The 22,441-nt window shown below is 37.8% G+C and overlaps 3 protein-coding genes and 1 pseudogene across 3 annotated transcripts; all 4 read right to left on the bottom strand.

Annotated features, from left to right (window-relative positions):
• Positions 1 to 10,596: 10,596 nt before the first annotated feature.
• Positions 10,597 to 11,334, bottom strand: LOC147948926 (uncharacterized). The gene has a single exon (XM_087469285.1). The coding sequence runs from the start codon at positions 11,332 to 11,334 to the stop codon at positions 10,597 to 10,599; it is 738 nt and encodes a 245-aa protein (XP_087325411.1).
• A 752-nt stretch (positions 11,335 to 12,086) lies between these two features.
• Positions 12,087 to 13,036, bottom strand: LOC147948925 (uncharacterized). The gene is made up of 3 exons (XM_087469281.1): positions 12,662 to 13,036; positions 12,374 to 12,508; positions 12,087 to 12,248 (listed from the first exon to the last, which is right to left on the bottom strand). Exons 1-3 carry the CDS (start codon positions 13,034 to 13,036, stop codon positions 12,087 to 12,089), a joined length of 672 nt encoding a protein of 223 aa, XP_087325407.1.
• Positions 13,037 to 17,156: 4,120 nt separating this feature from the next.
• Positions 17,157 to 19,149, bottom strand: LOC104753030 (uncharacterized). The gene is made up of 2 exons (XM_087465487.1): positions 17,939 to 19,149; positions 17,157 to 17,765 (listed from the first exon to the last, which is right to left on the bottom strand). Exons 1-2 carry the CDS (start codon positions 18,579 to 18,581, stop codon positions 17,728 to 17,730), a joined length of 681 nt encoding a protein of 226 aa, XP_087321613.1. The 5' UTR covers positions 18,582 to 19,149; the 3' UTR covers positions 17,157 to 17,727.
• A 1,841-nt stretch (positions 19,150 to 20,990) lies between these two features.
• LOC147948924 (uncharacterized) lies at positions 20,991 to 21,552 on the bottom strand (annotated as a pseudogene).
• Between the last annotated feature and the right edge of the window lie 889 nt (positions 21,553 to 22,441).

Genomic DNA, 22,441 nt, shown 5'->3' with positions numbered 1-22,441 from the left:
AGAGTACCATCGCGCCTTTCTTGCGGCTATAACTGCTGGTGTTATCCCAAAAACATATGCTGAAGCATTTCTTGATGAAAATTGGCGGAATGCGGTCCGTGTGGAGGTTGATGCTCTTGAGGATCAGAGCACTTGGATTGTCGAGACTCTTCCTCCAGGAAAGAAAACTTTGGGTTGTAAATGGGTCTTTACTTTGAAATATCGGTCAGATGGGACGCTTAAACGATATAAGGCTCGTTCGGTCGTTCTTGGCAACAATCAAACAGAGGGTTTGGATTACAACGAAACATTTGCACCCGTGTGCAAGATGACTACAGTTTGTTTTTTTCTTGAAGTTGCCGTTTCTTGTGATTGAGAGGTTCATCAAATGGATGTACACAATGCATTCTTACATGGGGACTTAGACGAAGAAGTGTATATTCGGTTTCCTCTAGAATTTCGAACTGATGATAAGACAAAGGTTTGTCGTCTATATAAGTCTCTTTATGGTCTGCGTCAAGCACCCCAATGTTGGTTCGCTAAGCTCTCTACGGCTTTGAAAGACTATGGTTTTAAACAATGTGTGAAGGATTACTCTCTTGTCACTTTTGCGGATGCGGATACACGGATTCATGTTCTGGTGTAAGTTGATGATCTCATTGTTACTGGCAGTTCTCCACAGATTATTGCTGGTTTCAAGTCATATTTAAGTTCATGCTTTCATATGAAAGATCTTGGTATTTCAAAATATTTCTTAGGCATTGAAGTGGCTCGTAATTCTGAAGGCATATACTTGTAAGTACACGCTCGATATCATTTGTGACTCAGGTTTGCTTGGTGTCAGACCGGTATCTCATCCTCTTGAGCAAGACCATCACCTCGCGCGAGCTGGTGGGGCAGTTCTTCCGGATCCTTTCATGTATCGTCGATTAGTGGGCCGGCTTATTTATCTTAGTGTGACACGCCCAAATATCTCTTATGTTATTCATATGCTCTCACAATTTATGCATGCTCCACAGGAGCTTCATTGGAAAGCTGTACTTCGTGTGGTTCGTTATTTGAAGAACAATCCAGGACAGGGCATTCTCTTGCGTGCTGGTACAGATCTTCGTATTACGGCCTGGTGTGACGCCGACTATGCTGGTTGCTCACTTAGTCGTCGCTCGCTCACGGCTTGGTTTATTCAGCTTGGTGGTTCTCCGGTTTCTTGGCACACACGGAAATAGGATGTGGTTTCGCGTTCTTCGGCTGAGGCTGAGTTTCGTTCGATGGCAGAAACAGTGTGTGAACTTCTATGGTTACGGAAGCTTCTTATGTTTCTTGGTGTTGATTGTTCTTATCTGATCCCACTTCATTGTGACAATCAGTCGGCTATTCATATTAGTAAGATTCCGGTGTTTCACAAACGCACGAAGCATATTGAGACTGATTGTCATTTTATCCGTGATGAGATCCTCCGTGGTGTTATTGCTCCTCAATATGTTGGTACTAAAGAACAGCTTGCTGATATTCTTACTAAAGTACTTGGCCGCAAAGAGTTTGATGAGTTTCATGGCAAGTTGGATATTTGTGATCTTCATACTCCAACTTGAGGGGGGATATTGAGAGATATAAATGTGTATATGTAATATTCCTATTGTCTAAGTCTAGTTGTATAATATCTGTAAGTACTTAGGTTTAATTGTATGAGTATATATATAAGGGTTTTAGCCTCCGATGAATACAAACAAAAAAACCTTTTATACCAAAGTAGTTTTCTTTACAACGTTTAACAAATATAATGCCTACAATCAACATAATGTTAACCTCCATTTATAAATTATAACAATATTCTGATTTTTTTTTTCTTCTTTTTCTTTTTAATGGTTAACTTTGATTGTGAGTGAGATTCAGTTTATCAGATTTTTTTTTTCTCTCTAGGAAAATGGTGTGAAACTGTATTTTCCATCGACATATGCGTCTAATATCAAATGCCATTATCTACTTGACTACTTGTGTCCTTTTTTATACATGTTTCTGTAATATTCACTAGAAAAAAAAAATATTAGTAAATTTTCATTAAAACATCGACATGAATTTCAAACTCATGTACCATTTATTTATTTCCATTTTGTTCTAACTATTTCATACCATTCTCATTTAAAAAATGATTACCATTTTGTATCACCAATCAATCCATCAATACTATACAGTATACACCAAAAAATTAATTAATAAAGTATTTTTGGAGGACGTCAATTATCTCTCACCATCAAATAATATATGTAATCATTTGGAAAACTAATCATGCAAATAGTTGACGTAAAGTACAGATTCACTCTGGCGATTAAACTAATAAAATGAGGCGCATATTAACATCAATCATATCCAAATTATCACATATTTCATGCAAATAAACATAATTATTAACATTTAACTATTGTAGATTGCATTTAATCAATGTAAAAAAAGATGAAAAAAAAAGATGAGATTAGTTGTCACTGTACAACTATTACGGATTATACATTAGTGAATTAGAAAACCATATTTATACCTAGGTTACAAATAATCAAGAATAACTAGCTCAAACTTCGTGACCTCTAAGAAGAATCATATTGGGACCAACTTATGGCACGAAATGATATATTATATTACCCTAAAAGATTAATTTTCGGTGGTTGTGGTGTCTCCACGAGATAAGAATCGACCAAATCGAGGGTTGTGCTGTGAAGTGTGGACCAAAGATATGATTATATCATATAATCATCAAACGAAACACACAGACACACTAAAAAAATCGGTAGGAGCTAAAAAATAAATGGTCGACTGTCGGTAGAAGAGGACAGAACAAGTAAGTAGTTAGAAGCAATTATCAAAGAAGCATCGCAATCAATAGTGAAGTCTTTTCTTTTATATATATACGTACACATATAAACCTACTAGATCAGATTTGGGACTAATCTTGAATACAATCATCACGTGAATACCGCAATATATCAATGAGTGTGTGGCCAATAAGAATTGACAAACAAAACGAAACAATTACTACACTATAACTATTTAATTCAGTACAATGTTTTTAAAAGCAAACAATGTTTTTTGTTTGTTTTGTTTTTTGTAATTACATTTTTAGAGATGTCAATATATTACATGCAAATTCTGCTTACAGAAAAACATGAGCATGCATCTCCCCCACATGTACTGCTGGGGTCTCAAAAGCTTGTCCGCAGCCTTTTCTTGAATCAATTGAAAGAAATCATAACATTAAGATATATTAATATATCGTCAATTACCTTTAATTACAAAAAAAAAAAACGAAATTATGGAGAAATTGTCGTAGAACGAAGTTGAAAAACCTACCATCACTAAAAGGATATTAAATGAAAACGAAGTTGACAATATTTGGTTCAAGGCAAAAGGGAAAAGCATCAATATTGAATAGACAATTCTACCAATGAAATTGGAAATATTTGTTTGGAATTATACATAGTGACACCGGACAGTGTGAGATTTTACTTAGGAAAAAGAGAGTTTCATATACATTCTCTTCAGATACAAAAGAATACTATCTTTAAAAACAATCCAAATTCTATTAGATTGGTGAAATTGACTCCCATCGACGAATCTTTGTTTGTAATTTGTTTATAGAATGATTCATCAGAACTATAATCGAAATTAATCTAGTTGGTGTCTTGTGGGGATTAGCCATGTCTAAATGGAATTATATTAAATGATTTTATTCTCACATAGAGATAGATTCCTATTGTTTCAGTGTATGTCCTCGGATGCCATGAAATACTATAGAACAAATTGTATTCTATTTTATCCAAGTGATTCAGTTTAGTCTGTTATAATATTCATTGAATAACATGAATGTACACCTTTTTGTCGTACCTTTTTGAATACTAGGAGGATTATAACTTAATTATAACTTTGAGCACCTATGTTTGTTATCTTTCATGTCTACAACCATGGTTATGGAACACAACTAAGCCTATATAAATAAATAAACTCCAAAACCACCCCACCATATATATTATAGGGTTGGTGAACAACTGAACAAGCCAGTGGGCTTCCGATTTTGTAAAATATAATAATATGTTTTGTGTTGTTATTTATATTATATTGTAACTGTATGCGGCAGGAGTAGGAGTAGTAGTATAGTAGTAGTCAGACTCAAGATGTGCAATGAAAGCAAATAATGACGAGGTCAGTGAAGTTATATGGCTTCTGCTCAATCATATCTTCTGATCTGGTAGTTCTCAGACAGGGAAGTGAATGCAAGATAGTAACGTTAAAGGTTGCTGTGGAGCCACCTAACCTCTTTTGTTAAGTCATCAATATTGATGACATTGACCAAGTTAGAGAAAAGTACCAGTCTTCTTAATTGTATAGCTAAACTTCAGTTCCACTAAGGATTTAAATAATAACCAACATGATTAGAAGATGTATAAAATCAATGAACAACGCATTCGAGTCCAAAAGTAACAAGTGGTGGAAGAATTAACGTGGAGTAAATATTTGGGTTTGATGATGTGAGCGAAAAGAACACAGCAAGAAAAGAAAAAAGCAGCTTTTGTTGTAAAACACTTAGTGGACTCCATCGACCGGCCTGTCTAAGGTCTATGTATTGTGTCTCAGTCTCTTAGGCCCATAGGTCCATTAGCTTATTACTTATGTCGGTCCATTGTAATCTCTATATATATGTAACCTCGAGACTTCATTCAATAATAAGACAAGAGATTTTGTCCCTAAATCCTCTAGTTTATAACACGTTATCAGCACGATAGCCTCTAAGGCCAGCTGAGAAAACCCTAACCCTAAAACCCTAAAGCCGCCGCCCACAAAACCCTAAAGCCGCCATCCACAAAGTTCTTGTTCGTCCAAAGTTTGGCGATAGTCCAAACCTCTCGGTGATAATCCAAAACTATCGGCGATTACTCCCTATTCACGATCCACCATCGTCCGCGGTCTGGATTCTACTCGAAGATACATCCGAGTTCGGTCCGCGCGAGTTTCTGTTCGAAGTTACTATCGGCGATCGGTGTTTACTCGAAGTAACATCCGAGTTCTATCCGGGGTGAGTCTTGTTCGGTTTTGTTTGAGACTTATCCGAGGTTTGTTGTTCGCGGTTCCGGGAAGCATCCGAGAGCGGTATGGGAGCGATACGAGGATCTGTCCGAGAGCAGTCCGAGAGCAGTTCGAGAATGGTACGAGGATTGGGTCGATAGCGGTTCTGATCGAGGTTCGTGAGTGAAATCTAAGGTCTTTAGCTCCCAGATCAAAACCAGTCATACCCTACTTGGTGAAAGGTAAATAAGATCTAAAATCCTCCTTAAAACCCTATAAATCGAATTTGAACCTAAAGCTATTGAATCCTAAAACATCCAAGTACATAACAAACAAATCTTAAGATCCCTATATCCTGTAAAACTTTAAAATCGGATTGCATAGGATTGTTAGATTGTTTGTGAAATTGCACCAAAAAGATATCAAGCTTGAATTTGGTTGATTGATTAATATTGCTTGATTGATTGTTGCATAAGAACCTAGAACTAAACTGTTAGATTCATAAGAAAGAAATAAATCAAACTGTTCTAGGATATTAAAACTTGGATCATTCATGCATCATTAGTAAAATCGGATCTTGTATAGATTGATATAGAATCGGCTGCATGAATTAATTCTTAGGATTTCTTAAGCATAAACTCAAACATAGATTTCCTGTAAAATTTCGGCCATAGGAATCATAAATTTCGAGCATAAGCTTGTTCTAGAATTATTAGGATAACTTCCATAAATCTTGATCATTATCCTAAAATTTATGTAAAATGAACTTTATTATTAAGAGTAAATCCGATTGAGAATAAAAACTTTTGTTAATATTCTGTAAATTAAAACATAAAATCTCGGATTAAATATTTGATTAGGATAAGTTCCTAAAACTCTTAAAACATAATATACTAAATCCTAGACTAAAAGGGAAAACATAGAAAAGGAAATCCTATCTAGAAATAAGGAAATTGTAGCATGCATCATCTATTTGTTTTTGTTGTCCTTGCATGCATAAATATAAGCCACGAAAATATGAGTAAGGCAAGGCATGTTTCGGTCTCAAATACCGCATGGCCTAAGTTTAAATTATAGGCATGGTTCGGTCTCAAATACCGCATGGCTTAGAAGAAATTGATGGCATGGTTCGGTCTTAAATACCGCATGGCCTAAACTAAAAACAGTTCCATGGTTTGGTCTTAAATACCACATGGCATGATCCAAATTAATTACATGGTTTGGTCTTAAAAACCGCATGATATAATCGGGTGCATGTTCTGTATTAACCTAAAAAATCAAAGGACCTATGTGAGTGTATTAAGGATGATAATGATTGCACTAAGAAAAATATATATAAGGTGATTATGCATATGCACACCTTGATGAGAGTCTCAAGAATCAGTACCTCACCATAGAAAATCCTATTGACCTTTGGACAGAGTTGGAAAATCAAATATGGACACCAACAGATGGTGCTCCTACCAAAGGCTCAATTCGATTGGAAAAACCTAAGGATCCAGGACTTCAAATCCTTGGATGAGTATAACTCAGAGCTTTTAAGATTGTCTCTATCCTAAGGTTGTGTGGTACTGAGATTACTAAGAAGGAATTGCTAGAGAAGACATTCTCGGCTTATCACACTAAGGGGTTTAAGACCTATGCAGACCTCATCTCTTGTTTACTGCTTGCTGAGCAAAACAATGAGCAATTATAAATGAAAAAGTGCAATGAAGCTCACAAGGTTAACATTACAAAGAAAAATCCTCAAGAGCCTAAAGAGCCTAATGAGACTAACTACGTCCACAGAGAAAGACACTACGGCCGTGGCCGTGGTGGTAGAGGACGTGGTGGTCGAGTAGGCCAGGCTAGCCGAGGAGGCCGCGGACATGTTGGTCCAGGTCGTGGGACTTACCAAGGAAATAATTATGGTGGTCAAGGCCATAGAAATCGATTAGGCTTCGGCCTTGGTTGGTGTAGAGGCCGCGGGTTATCTAAACCCGCAACATAAGACCAAGTCTACTTGTAATAATAATTATGGTATAGACAACCATTAGATAAAGACATGCAGAAATCCTAAAGCACCTTGTTGATCTCTATTAAGAGAATTTGAAATAAAGAAAATAAATCCAGAAATCTAACCTGGTTCATCTCGATGGTGAAGGAAATTTCAACTATGAGAATGATGACTAAATTGGATTATGAGATTTGTAATTGCCTAAAGAAAAATAATTAAACTCATGTGGTGTATTAATTTAATTTCTATGCTTTGAATTTGATTGAATTATTATTTCCTTCATTATATATTTGCAAGTTTAAAACATAAAATTATTGTCCTATTTGTAGAAATGGCCGAGGACATATAATAAAAAGTGCCAATGTTAGTACAATTGCGGGTATAGCAATTTTATGTGAAGGCTACGGCCAGGCTCACATTTTGTTACCTAATGGCACACATATTGAACTAAGTGATGCCTTATACTCACCCAGCTCTAAGAGAAACTTATTGAGCTTTAAAGATATAAGATCAAATGGTTATCATATTGAAACCAAGGGTGAAGGATCTAAAGAGTTCCTCTACATTACAGAAAATGTGAAAGGAAAAAAGAAGATCCTAGAGACTATACCTGCACTAGCCTCTGGTTTATACCATGCTAAGATTAACATGATAGAAGCTAACTTGGCAAAGCAAAGAAAATATTCAACGAATAATTCACTATGGCATGACCGGCTTGGCCGGCCGGGTTCGGACATGATGCGTAAACTAATTAAGAGTTCGAAAGGGCACAACCTTAAAGAAAGAAAAGTTATCCCTAAAAACTCACGTGTGTAGCATGTACACAAGGGAAGCTTATTATATCCCAAGCATTTAATCATAATGGTATGTCCATGGGGGGAAGTGTGGACCACCCTGTGGCACATGCACATACAGAGAATGGATTAGATGAATCCTTCATTAAGTGTATTCCATTAAATGCTCGACCATTACTTATGAGGTCGAAGCTTCTTGTGTCGGCTTGGGGACACACAATATTACATGCAACAGAACTTATACGCATCAGGCCATCTAGTGAAAATAAATATTCCCAATTAATAATGGGTCATAAGCCAGACATATCCCATCTAAAATAAGTGCCGTTTATATTGCATCCACATAGAGAACTAAGATGGGATTTCAAAGGAGAATGGGAATATACGTTGATATGAGTCTCCCACTATTATAAAGTATCTTGAGCCAACCACATGTGATTTATTTGTGGCCAGATACGCGGACTGTAAGTTTACATAATCCGAATTCCCTATGTAGGGTGGAGAGACTAACAAGCTGGTCAAAGAATTAATATGGAATCAAACATCCTTAAATTGGCAAGATCCTCGGACTCTAGCATGTGATGCAGAGGTCCAAAGAATTATATATTTGCAAAAGTTAGCTAATAAATTGCCAGATTCCATTTGACCCAAAGAGAGTAATAAAATTGTACATACCAGCTTGTAATGCACCAGTACGTATTGATGTTCACAAGGAACACAATAAACAAGTTGCTACAGAAAGGTTCCAAAGATAGAATCCTCGGAAAAATAAAAGAGGTGCATATCAGACCGAGGCTAAGGGAATTATAGAGAAGCCAGACATTGTTACAGAAACTCCTAAGGCACCAAGTGAGACTCAGGACGCTGAACCTCAAGAGCCTGAAGGAGTTGACAACAATGAGATCTCAATAAACTATATCATGTCTGGAATATAATGGAACTGCAAAGATGTCGACATTAAATGAAATATTATGCATACAAGGTAGCACTTGAGACAAATGAGGATCTAGAGCCCACGTCTATATTAGAGTGCACTCAAAGCAAAGAAGCTATTGACGTGGAGCTTAACTCTTACAAGAAGAGTAGTGTGTTTGGTCCGACCTTAAGGATAACACCGGAAACTAAACCCAGTTGGACATAAATAGGTCTTTGTAAGAAAGAGAAATGAGAATAATGAAATCGTGAGATATAAACACGGCTTGTAGCACAAGGATTCTCTCAAAGACCTGGCAAAGATTATGAGGAGACATACTCCCTTATGATGGATGCAACGACTTTTAGATATCTAATAAGTCTGGCTGTAATTTGTGGTTAATGGATGTTGTAACCACATACTTATATGGTCCACTGGAAAATAAAAGATTACCAGAGGGTATAGAGCTCAATTATAAGAGTGGTTCTCGAGAAAACACTGCATAAGGCTAGACAAATCCCTTACTGGACTGAAACAAAATGGGTGTATATGTTACAATAGATTCAGTAAGTACCAAGTCAAAGAGGGCTATAAAATGATCCCATCAGTCCATGTATTTATAAAGAAGTTTGCAAACAAAGGATTTGTAATCATAGCAGTATATGAGGATAATTTGAATATCCTAAGAACCTCTGGGAAATCACCCAAACAGTAGAATATCTCAAGAGAGAATTCAAAGTGAAAGACCTAGGCAAGAAGAAGAAAAAAATTCTGTTTGGGATTACAACTTAAGTACATTGATGATGAAAACCTTGTGCATCAAAGGGCATATACAGAAAAGGTACTCAAGAGATTTAATATGGAGCAAGCTCACTCATTGACTAGCCCAATGGTTGCGAGAAGTACACAAGTGGATAAAAGATCCATTTGCTCCTAAGAAGGACAATGAAGAAATTCTTGGTCCTAAAATGCCACACCTCAGTGCTATAGGAGTGTTAATGTTCTTGGCTAGCCACACTAGACCATAGATAAGTTTTGCCGTGAACCTCCTAGCAAGAATTAGTTCTTGTTCGACCCAAAGGCACTGGAGTGAAATTAAGTATTAATTACGTTACCTACAAGGAACATTTAAATTTGGGTTTATATTATACTAATTATAACAAAGATGTTTTAGTTGGTTTTGTTGATGCAGGTTATAGCAAAGAAAGTTTAGTATGTTTGGTTAATATTGATGATAAGGAGCCAACAGTACTATATGAAGACAATGCAGCCTGTATCGCACAGCTCAAAGAAGGTTACATCAAGGGAGATCGGACGAAGCACATCCTGCCGAAGTTCTTCTTCACACAGGAACTACAAAAGGCCGGAGCAGTTCAAGTGGTGCAAGTTCAGTCATGCGACAGCTCAGCCGATCTCTTCACCAAGGCATTACCGACAACGACATTCAGGAAGCTCACGCACCAGATTGGAATGCGGAGGCTCAAGGACTTAGAGTGATGTTTGGAACAGGGGGAGCAATGTGTGCTGTACTCTTTTTCCTTCACCAAGGTTTTGTCCCAATGGGTTTTCCTGGTAAGGTTTTAATGAGGCAGCATCCCCTAAGCACATTGCAGCGATCCCATCGAACATAGGCACGGTCATATTGTCCAAGGGGGAGTGTTGTAAAACACTTAGTGGACTCCATCGACCGGCCCGTCTAAGGTCCATGTATTTTGTCTCAGCCTCTTAGGCCCATAGGTCCATTAGCTTATTACTTATGTCGGTCCATTGTAATCTCTATATATATGTAACCTCGAGACTTCATTCAATAATAAGACAAGAGATTTTGTCCCTAAATCCTCTAGTTTACAACAGCTTTCTTCTTATCAATAGAGTGGTCGCCGGCTTGGTGGCCATGGAATTAAGTGAGACCTGTGTTTCATCGTTCTTTGAGATTCCTCAAAATCCAAACGTTTCAAAGTGCAATAGACATCAGGCAGAGGCTCCTCCGTCAAAATCATATTGATTGTTTGCATGTGAGATTGATTCACACTGATCAAAAACTGCCTAAGGCACTCCTCTTCCTCATATTTTTCCCAAGCTTCCTTTGCTCCACAGGTACACACAACAGGAGGTTTGTAATACTTCAACTCGTTCCACAATGTCATGAACTTTGTGAAATAGTCATTGATATTCATTGACTCATGCTGCTTCAAGTTCCATAATTGTGTCTTGTTCTGATACAATCTAATATTATCGTTTATGTGGTACCTAGTTTCAAGCGCTGACCACATTGCTTGAGCAGTCTTATGGTACATGATACTCTTTCTAATATCCTCAGATACATAACTCATAATCCATGACATCACCATGCTATTACAGCAAGACCACATAGCAGATGTTTGATCATTGGGAGGTGGTTTAAGAAGTGTTCCATCAACAAAACCAATCTTGTTCTTTATTCTCAAAGCTACGGTCATGAGAGGAATCCAAATATGGTAATTAGAACCAGTAAGAACCTCATCCGAAACAAGGCTTACACCAGGCTGATTACCTTCGCATAAGCATAAAGGGTTACGTTTAACACATTGGTTCTGATTGTTATTGGTACCTCCAAGAGTCATGATTCTAAATAGCTGGAAAAATATATGCAAAGCAAGTATCAAGTGAGTTAGGTTTAAACTGGAGAGTAATGATCACGGAACTGCCATAATCTGATGCTCATTATATGCAAAGCAAATAAAACTGACGATTTCTGGTGCTTTTAATCTGATGCTAGGTTGGTGTTAGTTGTAGTAAAGAGAAGTTTATGAGAAAATGTATTATGAAGTTTTATTAGCTAAGATTCTCCCTTCTTAGCACCCAAAGTATTAAATTTCTAGACATTAGAGAGTGTTGCATCTTATAAATTTGAAACTGCACATTTGGAAATAGACTATGAACTGGCTTTTGAGAGTTGGTACTTGGTAGTTCTTTCTGAAAGGAATAAGCATGAGACTACTTAGTGTTACCTCCTGTGTTTTAAATGGAGAGAGGCAAGGTGAGGCTACAAAGGTCTGGCATGTGCCTTGAGCCTAGGCGCCAATCGCTCCGCGCCTTTGCTGCCTGAGGCAAGTCTACACAATAAAACGTACAGGTTATTCATAATCATTGATTCCTTAGCTATATTAATACAATTTGTGAGTCTAAAATATGGATCATTTGAAACATAGAGAAAGAGACAACCCAATAATAGTAAAACTGATAATTGAAAACAAAACTAAGAAAAAGTCAATCCAACAAAGTTTTAAGCTGAGAACTGAAAACAAAACAAAGAAACAGCTAATCCAAACAAAGTTTTAAACTTAAAACTCTCAAAATTCATCTCATGATTCTCCTATTCATCATACTCAACATCTTCCACACCCGCTTGAGTGTCCTCATCTCCTCCTGTGAAATCTTCTTCAATTTCATTCTCATCATCTTCATCAATCAAAGTCAGTGGAGTTGTAGATGACCTTTGAGATGATCTTGGAGCTGGATTGGAGCTGGATTGGAGCTTGAGGCTGTATGCTTCCCTTTCTTAGCTCTACTTGTGCATTGTGCTGTTGCTTTTTTTTTGTTTTAGTAAGATAGTTAGGATTCTACTGTTGAGTATTCTACTGTTGAGTATGCTCTGCTTACCACATCCCATGTTAAATCATCATCTTCAAACACTAGATCACACTCAAAAGTAGAATCCTCATCCATTCTTCCAACCAGCCACTCATTACAATCATCAATATCTTCTAGGATGATCGGATCAATGGTGTCTTTCAGCTTGTAACAGCATTGTAAAGTGAGATTGTATTTAACAAACACCAAGTCATTCAAACGTTCTTGAGCCAGTCGATTCTTTTTCTTGGTATGGAGATGTTGAAACATGCTCTAGTTTCTCTCACAACCAGTTGCACTAAACATGAGACTAAGAACCTTTATGGCATAGTCTGTAAGTGTTGGTGTAGATCCTCCATAAGAAGACCACCACTCAGCTGTTGCTTTTATTTTCCTTTTTCTTTTTGCCATGGGCATCCCAAAGAGTTCTATAGCATTTTTAAACAGTGTCAACTCTGTGTTTATCTTATCTTGAGTTACAATTTCAGGAACCAACTTTTCAATAACATTGTAGCGACCTTTCATAACCTCTTCACAGTTCACCCTAGACTCTACATTATACTGAAATTCTGGATTCAAAAAGTAGTCAGCAACATGCAAAGGATGATGGAGTTGACAATCCCATCGCTTATCAATGATTGCAAATGCATCTTTGTATTGTTCGTCCTTCTTGTGAGACCCTTTTCGGCCCATTAAAGGCCCAGTCCCTTTGTTAAACAAAAACCCTAAGCGAGTGTGTATATATGGGTGTATGTATTGTCTTCTTCGTCATAGCCGCTTACAAGTTTTCGTTCCAAATTCGATCACTCCCTTGTTCCCGTAAATCTAAATCTCAAGTCACCATCACCATCCTCGTTGAGATCAAGTTGCTGTCCTTGTTGTGGTGTGTCCTTGTTCGTGAGAAAGTAGAAACGAGTTGTTCGCCACGTTACGTCGAGCCGTAGTCACCACCGCTTGAGTCACCGTTTGTCTCCGTCGTTAACTTCTCTCACCGGAGTCCAGATCCATTACCGGTGGTTTGTTTGGGTAAGGAAATCCAAACATTAATCTGTTTTCCATCTTCTTCAAGTCACTGTTTTAGCTTCGTTAATCTGTTGCGAGATATCTGAAAGTTTTGGTTGTTGTTTCTGGTTGCTTCTGTCGCAAGTCAGGTTGTTGGCTTCTTCATCTGCAAGTTAGGTCGTCTGCTGTTGTTTCTGTTTCCCGTCTGCAAGCGAGGTTGTTTGGTTCCATGGGCAGTAAGTCTCTGGTTCCTTTGTTTCTGGTTTTCTTGATCTGCAAGTTCCGGATTAAGGTGCTGAACAGTATTCTTCTTGTACAAGTTTCAGGCTTACCGCTTTCAACTTCTCCATTCCTAGTGTCGTCGTCTTCAATCAGGTGGGGGAGGGATTTGCGGATTCATAACACCTCATTTACACTTCTGTACATCGGATAAGCGTTAGTCTAAAGTTAGACATTATTGATTGTTGGTTGCTAGGTGGTTAGAGTAGTAATATTTAAATGTTTTAATGCTTGTTGCATGGTTATATGGTTACGTGAGATGCATGTAGATTATTAGTGTTTTAAGTCGTAAAGTTGCTGCATGGTAATATGAGGACGTGAGATGCATGTTGCTTGTTAATGTTTTACGTCGTACTTTAGTCTTTGTGGTGATAAAATTATTAAGAAAATAATTAAAAATGGGACTGAGAATGTTGGACTGTAATGAACCGACGGGTTCATTATGGGTCATAAACCCCTGACGAGCAGGAGAAGAATCGAGCTATGGGCCGTGGTCTTCTAAGAAAAGGAGGGTTTGGGAGCCATAAAAAGTGTTAATGGCCAAATCTATAATCAAAGTAAAATATTAAAATATATATTATGAAAAATATTTTGTTGTGGAACGTTGTAGTCTTTCACGTAAGTGAAAGCTATATGCTTGTTGTCTAATTTTATGCTGGTGTTTGGAAGTTGTGTGAAAGTATATCTGTAAGGTTATGTTTTGGTGGGCAGTGTTGACCACCTCACTGAGTAATTAATTACTCACTCCCCAATCTTTTCTCTTCAGGTCACGGTGAGAATCTTGAGTAGTTGCACAAGTTCGTCTCACTTTGTGGTGTGTTTTTTGGGAACGTTGGGTTAATATTTTTACCGGTTATTCTCTATCTTTCTTTTTACGTTCGGATTTCTTTTTATTTATGACGTTCTTTTCTTTTCTTTTTAATAAGACTATTGAGATATTGCATTAAGGTTTTTATTTTAATTAAGTAAGGATTTTCTGGAAATATGAGTAACTTAGTATTTTTATTATATAGATGTGTTTTTAAAAAAAAACCTTTTAGTAAGAAAACTAGTGTAGTCCCAAAAGGGTTTGGGAGCGGGTTGTGACAATTTTGGTATCAGAGCCAGGTTAAAGTCAAGCCGGTGTTGACCCAGAAGGCTAAGTTATATATATATATATATATATATATATATATATATATATATTTTTTAAGGTAAAAAAAAAAAAAATTGATTTTTCTTGAATGGTATTTTGAAAGGAAGTTTTCAGTATTTAAAAAAAAAAAAAAAAAAAAACACCTAAAGTGAGACTTGTGTTAGTATATTTGTAAAGTTCGTTCTGGCAGTGGTCCTTATATTTGGCATTGTGTGAACAGAAAATGGCACCAAACAAAAGAGGAAGGCGTCCTGCAAACCCTAGAGAAAACCCAGTTGATGCGGCACCAGCTAATGAGCGAGTTCAGCCAGAGATTCCGGTTGCAGCCAACGCGGCAGAGATTGCTGCAAATCGTACTGAAATACAAGAACTCCGTAACATGATGCGGGAGATTTTGGACCGACCTGTGTATGCACCCCACCACCACCTAGAGAAGCGGCACCACGTCAGCCACTGCCAGCACCTCCAGTTGTTGCACCTCGACAGCGTCAGCCACCACCGCCACCGGCAGAGTTTTCTTATTTTGAGACAATGAAGCTCGTGGGCACCATGAAGACAGAGTACTTTAGTGGTGGAAATGATCAGGCAGGAGCTGATGATTGGAGACGGATGCTGGAGAAAAACTTCAGGTCAGCAAGATGTCCTGTGGAGTTTAGAAGGGATCTCGCTGTGCACTACTTGCGCGGAGATGCAGATAATTGGTGGAGAAATGTTGAGAGGAGCTTTCCAGTTGATTATGAGCCCACATGGGAGGATTTTCTAGAGGAGTTCAATAAGAAGTATTTTCCTCAGGAAGCTATGGATCAGCTAGAATGTGAGTTTTTAGAGCTTCGTCAGGGCACAAAGACGGTCAGGTCATAGCCTATGCATCGAGGCAGTTGCGGAAACACGAGACTAACTATCCTACTCATGACTTGGAGCTAGCTGCAATTGTCTTTGCTCTTAAGGTTTGGAGATCCTACTTATATGGAGAGAAGGTGCAAGTATTTACTGATCATAAGAGTTTGAAGTATATCTTCACACAATCAGATTTGAATTTGAGGCAGAGGAGATGGGTGGAGTTGCTTGCGGACTATGATTTGGATATTGCTTATCATCCAGGAAAGCTAACCAGGTAGCGGATGCACTAAGTAGAAGGAGAAATGATGTGAATGGAACTAAGGAGGTGCAGGAGTTGGTTTCAGCCTTATCGAGTCTGAATATTTGTGAAGCCTCTGTTGATGACGATGTAATGGGTCTGAAAGCAGTAAACCAAGCTGATTTACTATTGAGAATCCGCGAGGCACAAAAAGAAGATGCTGAGACAAAGAAAGCAGTAGAAGCTGAAGTTGGTGGTTATCACACGACAGAGAATGGAACATTTATTTTTAAAGGTCGAGTGTGTGTTCCAGATAATAAAGCTCTAAAAGAAGAGATCTTGAAGCAAGCGCACCAGTCACGTTTTGCCATTCATCCAGGTTCTACTAAGATGTATAGAGACTTGAAAAGGTATTATCATTGGAAGGGAATGAAGCGAGAAGTAGCTGATTGGGTATCAAAGTGCACGACTTGTCAGTTGGTGAAAGCGGAACATAGAGTGCCAAGTGGACTTCTACAGAGTTTACCACTGCCAGAATGGAAATGGGATATGGTGACTATGGATTTTGTTACTGGGCTTCCAATGACAATAAGTAAGCGAGATGCAGTTTGGGTAATTGTAGACAGACTTACAAAATCAGCTCATTTCTTGGCAGTAAATAAAAGGGACACGGCAGAACGCTTAGCTCAGAAGTATTTGGATGAGATAGTGAAACTTCATGGAGTTCCTGTGAGCATTGTTTCTGACAGAGACCCAAAGTTCACATCAGTATTTTGGAAAGCGTTTCAAAAAGCCTTGGGGACTAGTGTGCACTTAAGTACAGCTTACCACCCGCAGACAGACGGTCAATCTGAGCGGACAATTCAAACGTTGGGAGATATGCTTAGAGCTTGTATGCTCGACTGGGGAGGTCGTTGGGAAAAATATTTGCCTTTAGTGGAATTTGCTTACAACAACAGTTACCATTCTAGCATTGGCATGCCCCCATTTGAGGCTCTTTATGGACGACCTTGTCGCACACCACTTTGTTGGACAGAAGTGGGGGAGCGTCGGGACATCAAGCCTGAGATAATTCAAGAGTCAACTGAGCAAGTGGAATTGCTCAAAAACAGAATAAAAGAAGCTCATGATCACCAGAAAAGTTATGCAGACAAGAGACGAAAGGATTTGGAGTTATTCTCTATCTTTCTTTTTACGTTCGGATTTCTTTTTATTTATGACGTTCTTTTCTTTTCTTTTTAACAAGACTATTGAGATATTGCATTAAGGTTTTTATTTTAATTAAGTAAGGATTTTCTGGAAATATGAGTAACTTAGTATTTTTATTATATAGATGTGTTTTAAAAAAAAAACCTTTTAGTAAGAAAACTAGTGTAGTCCCAAAAGGGTTTGGGAGCGGGTTGTGACACTTCTCATTGAAGGTCCAAGCAATGGCCTCTTTAGCCCTATCCATCGCTTCGTAAATGTACCCCATAGCTGGTTTTTTCTCTCCGTCAACCACCTAAGAACCTTAACTAGAGGCCCTGTCAACTTGAGTGCATACACCATGCTGTGTCAGAATCTGTCACTCATGATGAACTTTTTCACATTCATTGCTCATAAATCCTTTGGCCACTTGGAATCATTCCATTCTTGAGAAGTTACAAAACTCCTCAAGTTTTTCCTCTGCTTGTGATATTGCGCAAGTGTGATGAATGATGTAGCAAACCGAGTAACTGCTGGTCTATGTAGATTTGCTTGGTTTGTGAATTTTCTCATCATATTGACAAAAGAAGTGTGACTATAGATGTAGTTGTTCATGTACATGCAGTTCTTGATTACAGACTTCACTGAAAGAAGTTTTCCTATATACTCCAACATGAGATCTATAACGTGGGCTGCACAAGGAAGTCAATACAGATGTGGTCGTTTCACCATTAGCAATTGGCCTACAATAGTAACAAAACACAAATCAGTGTTAGTATCAGTCTGAAAAAAACATAACCTTATAAAGTAACAAACTCACCGGCCTACAATAGTAACAAAACACAAATCAGTGTTAGTATCAGTCTGAAAAAAAAAAGTCTGAAAAAAACAGAACCTTATAAAGTAACAAACTCACCAGCTTTTACATAGTTTGATGTGTTGTCCGTTATCACTGTCACAACATTAGATTCCCCAACTTCTTCCACCATTCGATCAAGCTTATCAAACAACAAATTAGTATCTTTCACATATGTTGAAACATCAACTGATTTGATGAAAACTGATCCCTTTGGCGAGTTAACAAGAAAGTTAATAATGTCTTTTTGGACAACAGAATCACGCCATCCGTCTGACATGATTGAACAGCCTTTAGTTGCCCATTCTGTTTTGTGCTCCACCATCAGTTTTTCTGTTTCTCTTACTTCCTTCTTCAGGAAAGGAATCCGTAGCTCATACATAGTTGGTGGTTTAAAGCCAGACCCATATTGACCAACTAATTCAAGTGCTTCTCTAAAACTATCAAAGGTAACTGCATTAAACGGAAGCCATGCATCATAGAACCACCTTGCAATAGCAGCGCATGCCTTGTCCCTAAGTTCCTTATCAGATTTTCTAAAAACTTCTTTTCTGTCTTTTCTTCCTTTCAAGATATCATGAGGAGTTGGACAAACATATCTATCCATTGGACCCTTATGTTTCTTGGAAGGTGGCTGACTAGGCTGACCTTCATCTTCATCTTTATCTTCCACATCATATATAGTGGCTTGTGGTGGCATCATTTGAGTAGTGGCTTTGACTTAAGCCTTGTTAAGCATGAAAGTTTTTACTTTTTTCCTCACATTGTCTTTAACTAGATTGCAGGCAGTAACATTCTTATAACCACCAATGATATGTTGTTTTCACGTTGAACTCCACCATTTGTGACTTTCTTACAAAAAATACACATAAAGCTACCATGTTTACCATAAACAGGAGTGGTATATGTCCATGTTGGATCTTTTGGCTTAGTAGAATCAGATATGATGAGGAGTTTGAAGAAAGAAGAGTAAAAAAAAAAAAAAGTAGGGAGAATGGAGAAAAAGCTAGTCGTAAGAAAGGCTGGAGATGTGAGAAGAGGCTGAAGATGTGAGGAATAGGAGTTTATATGCACGATTTTAAATAGGGTTTTCATTTTTTAGCAACCAAATCAGGCAAATAAATATCAATTTTTAACTATTGTTACCTTTTTTTCAATAGGCGCCAAACGCTTTGGAGCGAGCTTCACGTCAAGGCGTCAAGGAGTGAGCGCTTTTGGGCTATAGCCTCGCCTCAGCTACTAAAGGCGATGAAACTTGAGCCAACCCTCGCCTAGGACACGCCTTTTAAAACACAGGTTACCTCTCGGCACTTGAACTTAATATGCTATAGGAAAGTTTCTAGGACGTACTATTCTTTTGCTAAAATCATGCATAGGACCACCTCATCAATTATTGCGGATGCTTCATCCCTCTTGGTTATTGCTTCTTTTCCTCTCTCAGCACACACTGTGTGTTAATGGATCTGATATGCAGCTTGTCTTTACCAGGTGTAGGATTTAACAGTTAGGAAACTGTTGACTGAGTTTAAGAGTCACGAAGGGTAAATTCAATATTAATTGGCTCCTTCTCCTTCTCTTTGGCTGGGATTTTTGGAATGGTGCTATATGTTGAGTTGATAATAACAATATTGGCTCCTTCTACTTCTCTTTGGCAACGTTCACCAAACTGTTACATAGAATATGTAAAATTAGTCTGATTACAGTTATTTAGAGCATTCTGTTTTTGCATGTGGTACTGGTTCAACTAATAGGACTGTAAAATTCTAGGGTCTGGAAACATTTGAGCTGGTAAGGTACTACATTTTTAATGCTATGTCGAATTAGTGACATATTTATCATCCGTCTGCTTGGTTGTGATTAACTTTGTCTCCGATAAGAAGATGAAGAAGACAAAGAAGAAGAGAAGAAGAGAAGAAGAAGACATATACTTGCATACATGTAATTGTAATAGTTTAGGATCAACTATTGGACCCATGAAATTTCAAAGGAAATTTCAAAGTTTCTTAATGAATTTCTTAACTTAACATTTTTCAAAATTTATAATAATAAAAAAATTAAGCAATTTTGTTAATGACCAACCAATGGAGATGTACTTACTAACTTCTTCATCTTAAACCTTGTGGAGGAATTGCTCGTGCATGCCTGATTCAGGTGAAAACATATAACATATATGAGCTACATCAATCACAATCACATTATCAGAATCACCATAAATAGAGAAGAAATGACGGAGATCATGAATAGATATATTACCTTGACTGAGGCGTGGAGGTAGCAGCCTCAGAACCTCAGACAGTTTGCCCTGAATACAAGTTGTTGTAAGGATCAATGAATATATATATATAAGCCGACAAAATTACAAGATGGACAAAGGGTTTGCATAAAACAATAAGATCTGAGCTTCAGATTCAGAGTCAGGTAATTAAGGTAGCCTATCAGAATCATCACTTTGAAGCTCCTTGGCCTTCTGAATATCCATCTTTATCTGCATCCGCTGTTCCTTATATAACCCTCAACTCAAAGAAAGTGGCTTTCTCAACTTTCAACGGGTGAAGTGGGAGGAGATCACCATTACCAAAACGAGGATTACGGTAAGTGAAAGGACGCATTTATCGCTGAGAGAGAAATATCAAAGCCTCCAAATTAAAACACTTTCAGGACTGTATAAACCCTAGCCAAGAAACTCGTAAATTCCACAAAGAAACCTAAATTAAAGACGCCAAATTGACAATGAAAAAAAAATCGAAATGTGACGAAAAAAATGAAGGAGCAATACGTATGAGAAGATTATTAATGATCATACAACTTTTTTTTTTTGAGTCCAACGAATCAGATTTGTTCGAAGACGGAAACGCAGTGAGAATAAAAATTTCATTAGGGCATCCTTAATGGGAGAACTTTTTTTTGTGTTCTTAGATTAAATATATAGTGAAAATAATGTAAAATCAGTTGTTAAGATCATAGGTAAAAAAAATGGGGGAACTAATTTTGGTGTTCTTAGAATAAAAATATACTGTTTAAGAACATGTTTAAGATTTAATACAAAAACAAAAAAGCTTAGTTGATGAACAAACTAATACAACTAATCCTAATAAAAGAAGAGTCAGGTCTGAATTTAAAGCTCTGTCTCGTTTTCGTTGAAGTTCCAGTCTCTGACAAGGTCTCTTCTCACAGCACGGCTTCGTACTAAGCGTGGTGAGGCTCCTTCACCTGCTTGGAAATTGGGTTGTGGGGTTACCTTTGAGGATGATGCAGGGAAAGTGTTTACCTTTGAGGATGATGCAGGGAGAGTGTTTACCTTTGAGGGTTACCTTCCTTGTGAGGCAGCTGACAATCACAGAGCATCTACCTTTGTTGTCTGAGCTAGAAACAGAGTAGCTTCTAAATGAGTGGGATGGGCTCTCTACACTATGGCACACGGGGTTTGAATCACAAGCACACTTGCTCTTTAAAATTCCTGCGTTTAGACATAGTCCAATGGTTTCAGAAACATACGAATGGAACATAAGATAAAGGTCTGCTGCGAGTGATCTCACATTTCTGTGGAACAAGTTACTTGAAAAAGGACCCTTCATTGTGAAATAAATAGAACAAGAACTAAGCTAACCATTCACAAAAAGTCAATTCCTTTACTCACGAAATCTAAACAAAATCAGACACCGTTTCAAACAGCAATATTGAACTTCTTCGAATCACCAACTTACTCATGAACACTAGCAAGCAAAAACAAAGACAATGCAAAATTTTACATCATTCGAAAAAAGAACATCAACCTTCAACTTCTCCCCATCATCAGCCCACACGAATACCAAATTAAGTATCTTTCCAGTTTCTTCCTCTCTATGAATCTAACAAGAAACACCAAAACCCATCACTAAACTCAAAACTCATTCACAATATCCGCATTTTACTAAATCCAACGATTGAAACTGAAATCTTAAGAATAATACCCTGAGGGGAAGTACTCGACCCGATTCAACAAGCGACGAAGAGCCCTGACCAGCTCGGATCTGAAGCGGGAATCCGACTGCGGGAAAACCACGGCGGGAATCCGACCAATCGTCCGGTCTCGAGCCGATACTCCTCGACCCGTGGCTTCGCGTGGAATCGATTTGGGTGTTTTAATCGGAAGATTTTTGTGTTAATACGGCGAGGATGAAGGAAACGAAGTCGCGATATCGAAGAAGAAGGTGAATGCTACTTTTTTCGACCAATCAGAGGAGAGGAAAAATATTAGAACACCCTTTGGATCAGTTCTGAACCAAGATCAAAAATATTGATCTAAGCCCACTGTTACTTATTTTTATTATTTATTGGGCTTAGAACAGGGGGAAAGTTATCCCATTAAGGATTGCCTTAGGGAAAAAGAAGGTATACAGATCTCGATCTCAGCATTTGACCACTTGCAAAGTTTATAAATTTTGACTTTTTTGGTCCTCAAAATACTGGGATGTATAGGTAGTAGGAAAATCGAAGTCCCAAACTCAAAATTTTGTAAACATATATCACAACGTATGTATAAGTTCAAGAATGATCTTTTATGTTATTTGTTTTTGGAACATA

This window comes from Camelina sativa, chromosome 2 (genome assembly GCF_030686135.1).
Source record: "Camelina sativa cultivar CO46 ecotype springtype chromosome 2, ASM3068613v1".
Taxonomy (NCBI): Eukaryota; Viridiplantae; Streptophyta; class Magnoliopsida; order Brassicales; family Brassicaceae; genus Camelina; species Camelina sativa.
This window is presented reverse-complemented; position numbering and strand designations above follow the sequence as displayed.

Coding starts and splice junctions, on each gene's coding strand:
- LOC147948926 (XM_087469285.1), bottom strand. CDS start 11,334: ATGACTCTTGGAGGTACCAATAACAATCAGAACCAATGTGTTAAACGT.
- LOC147948925 (XM_087469281.1), bottom strand. CDS start 13,036: ATGGGCCGAAAAGGGTCTCACAAGAAGGACGAACAATACAAAGATGCA. Junction 12,509..12,661: donor TTACAGACTATGCCATAAAG/GTTCTTAGTCTC, acceptor TGCTGTTACAAG/CTGAAAGACACCATTGATCC. Junction 12,249..12,373: donor ATGATTTAACATGGGATGTG/GTAAGCAGAGCA, acceptor TACAGCCTCAAG/CTCCAATCCAGCTCCAATCC.
- LOC104753030 (XM_087465487.1), bottom strand. CDS start 18,581: ATGATGCCACCACAAGCCACTATATATGATGTGGAAGATAAAGATGAA. Junction 17,766..17,938: donor ATCAAACTATGTAAAAGCTG/GTGAGTTTGTTA, acceptor TTACTATTGTAG/GCCAATTGCTAATGGTGAAA.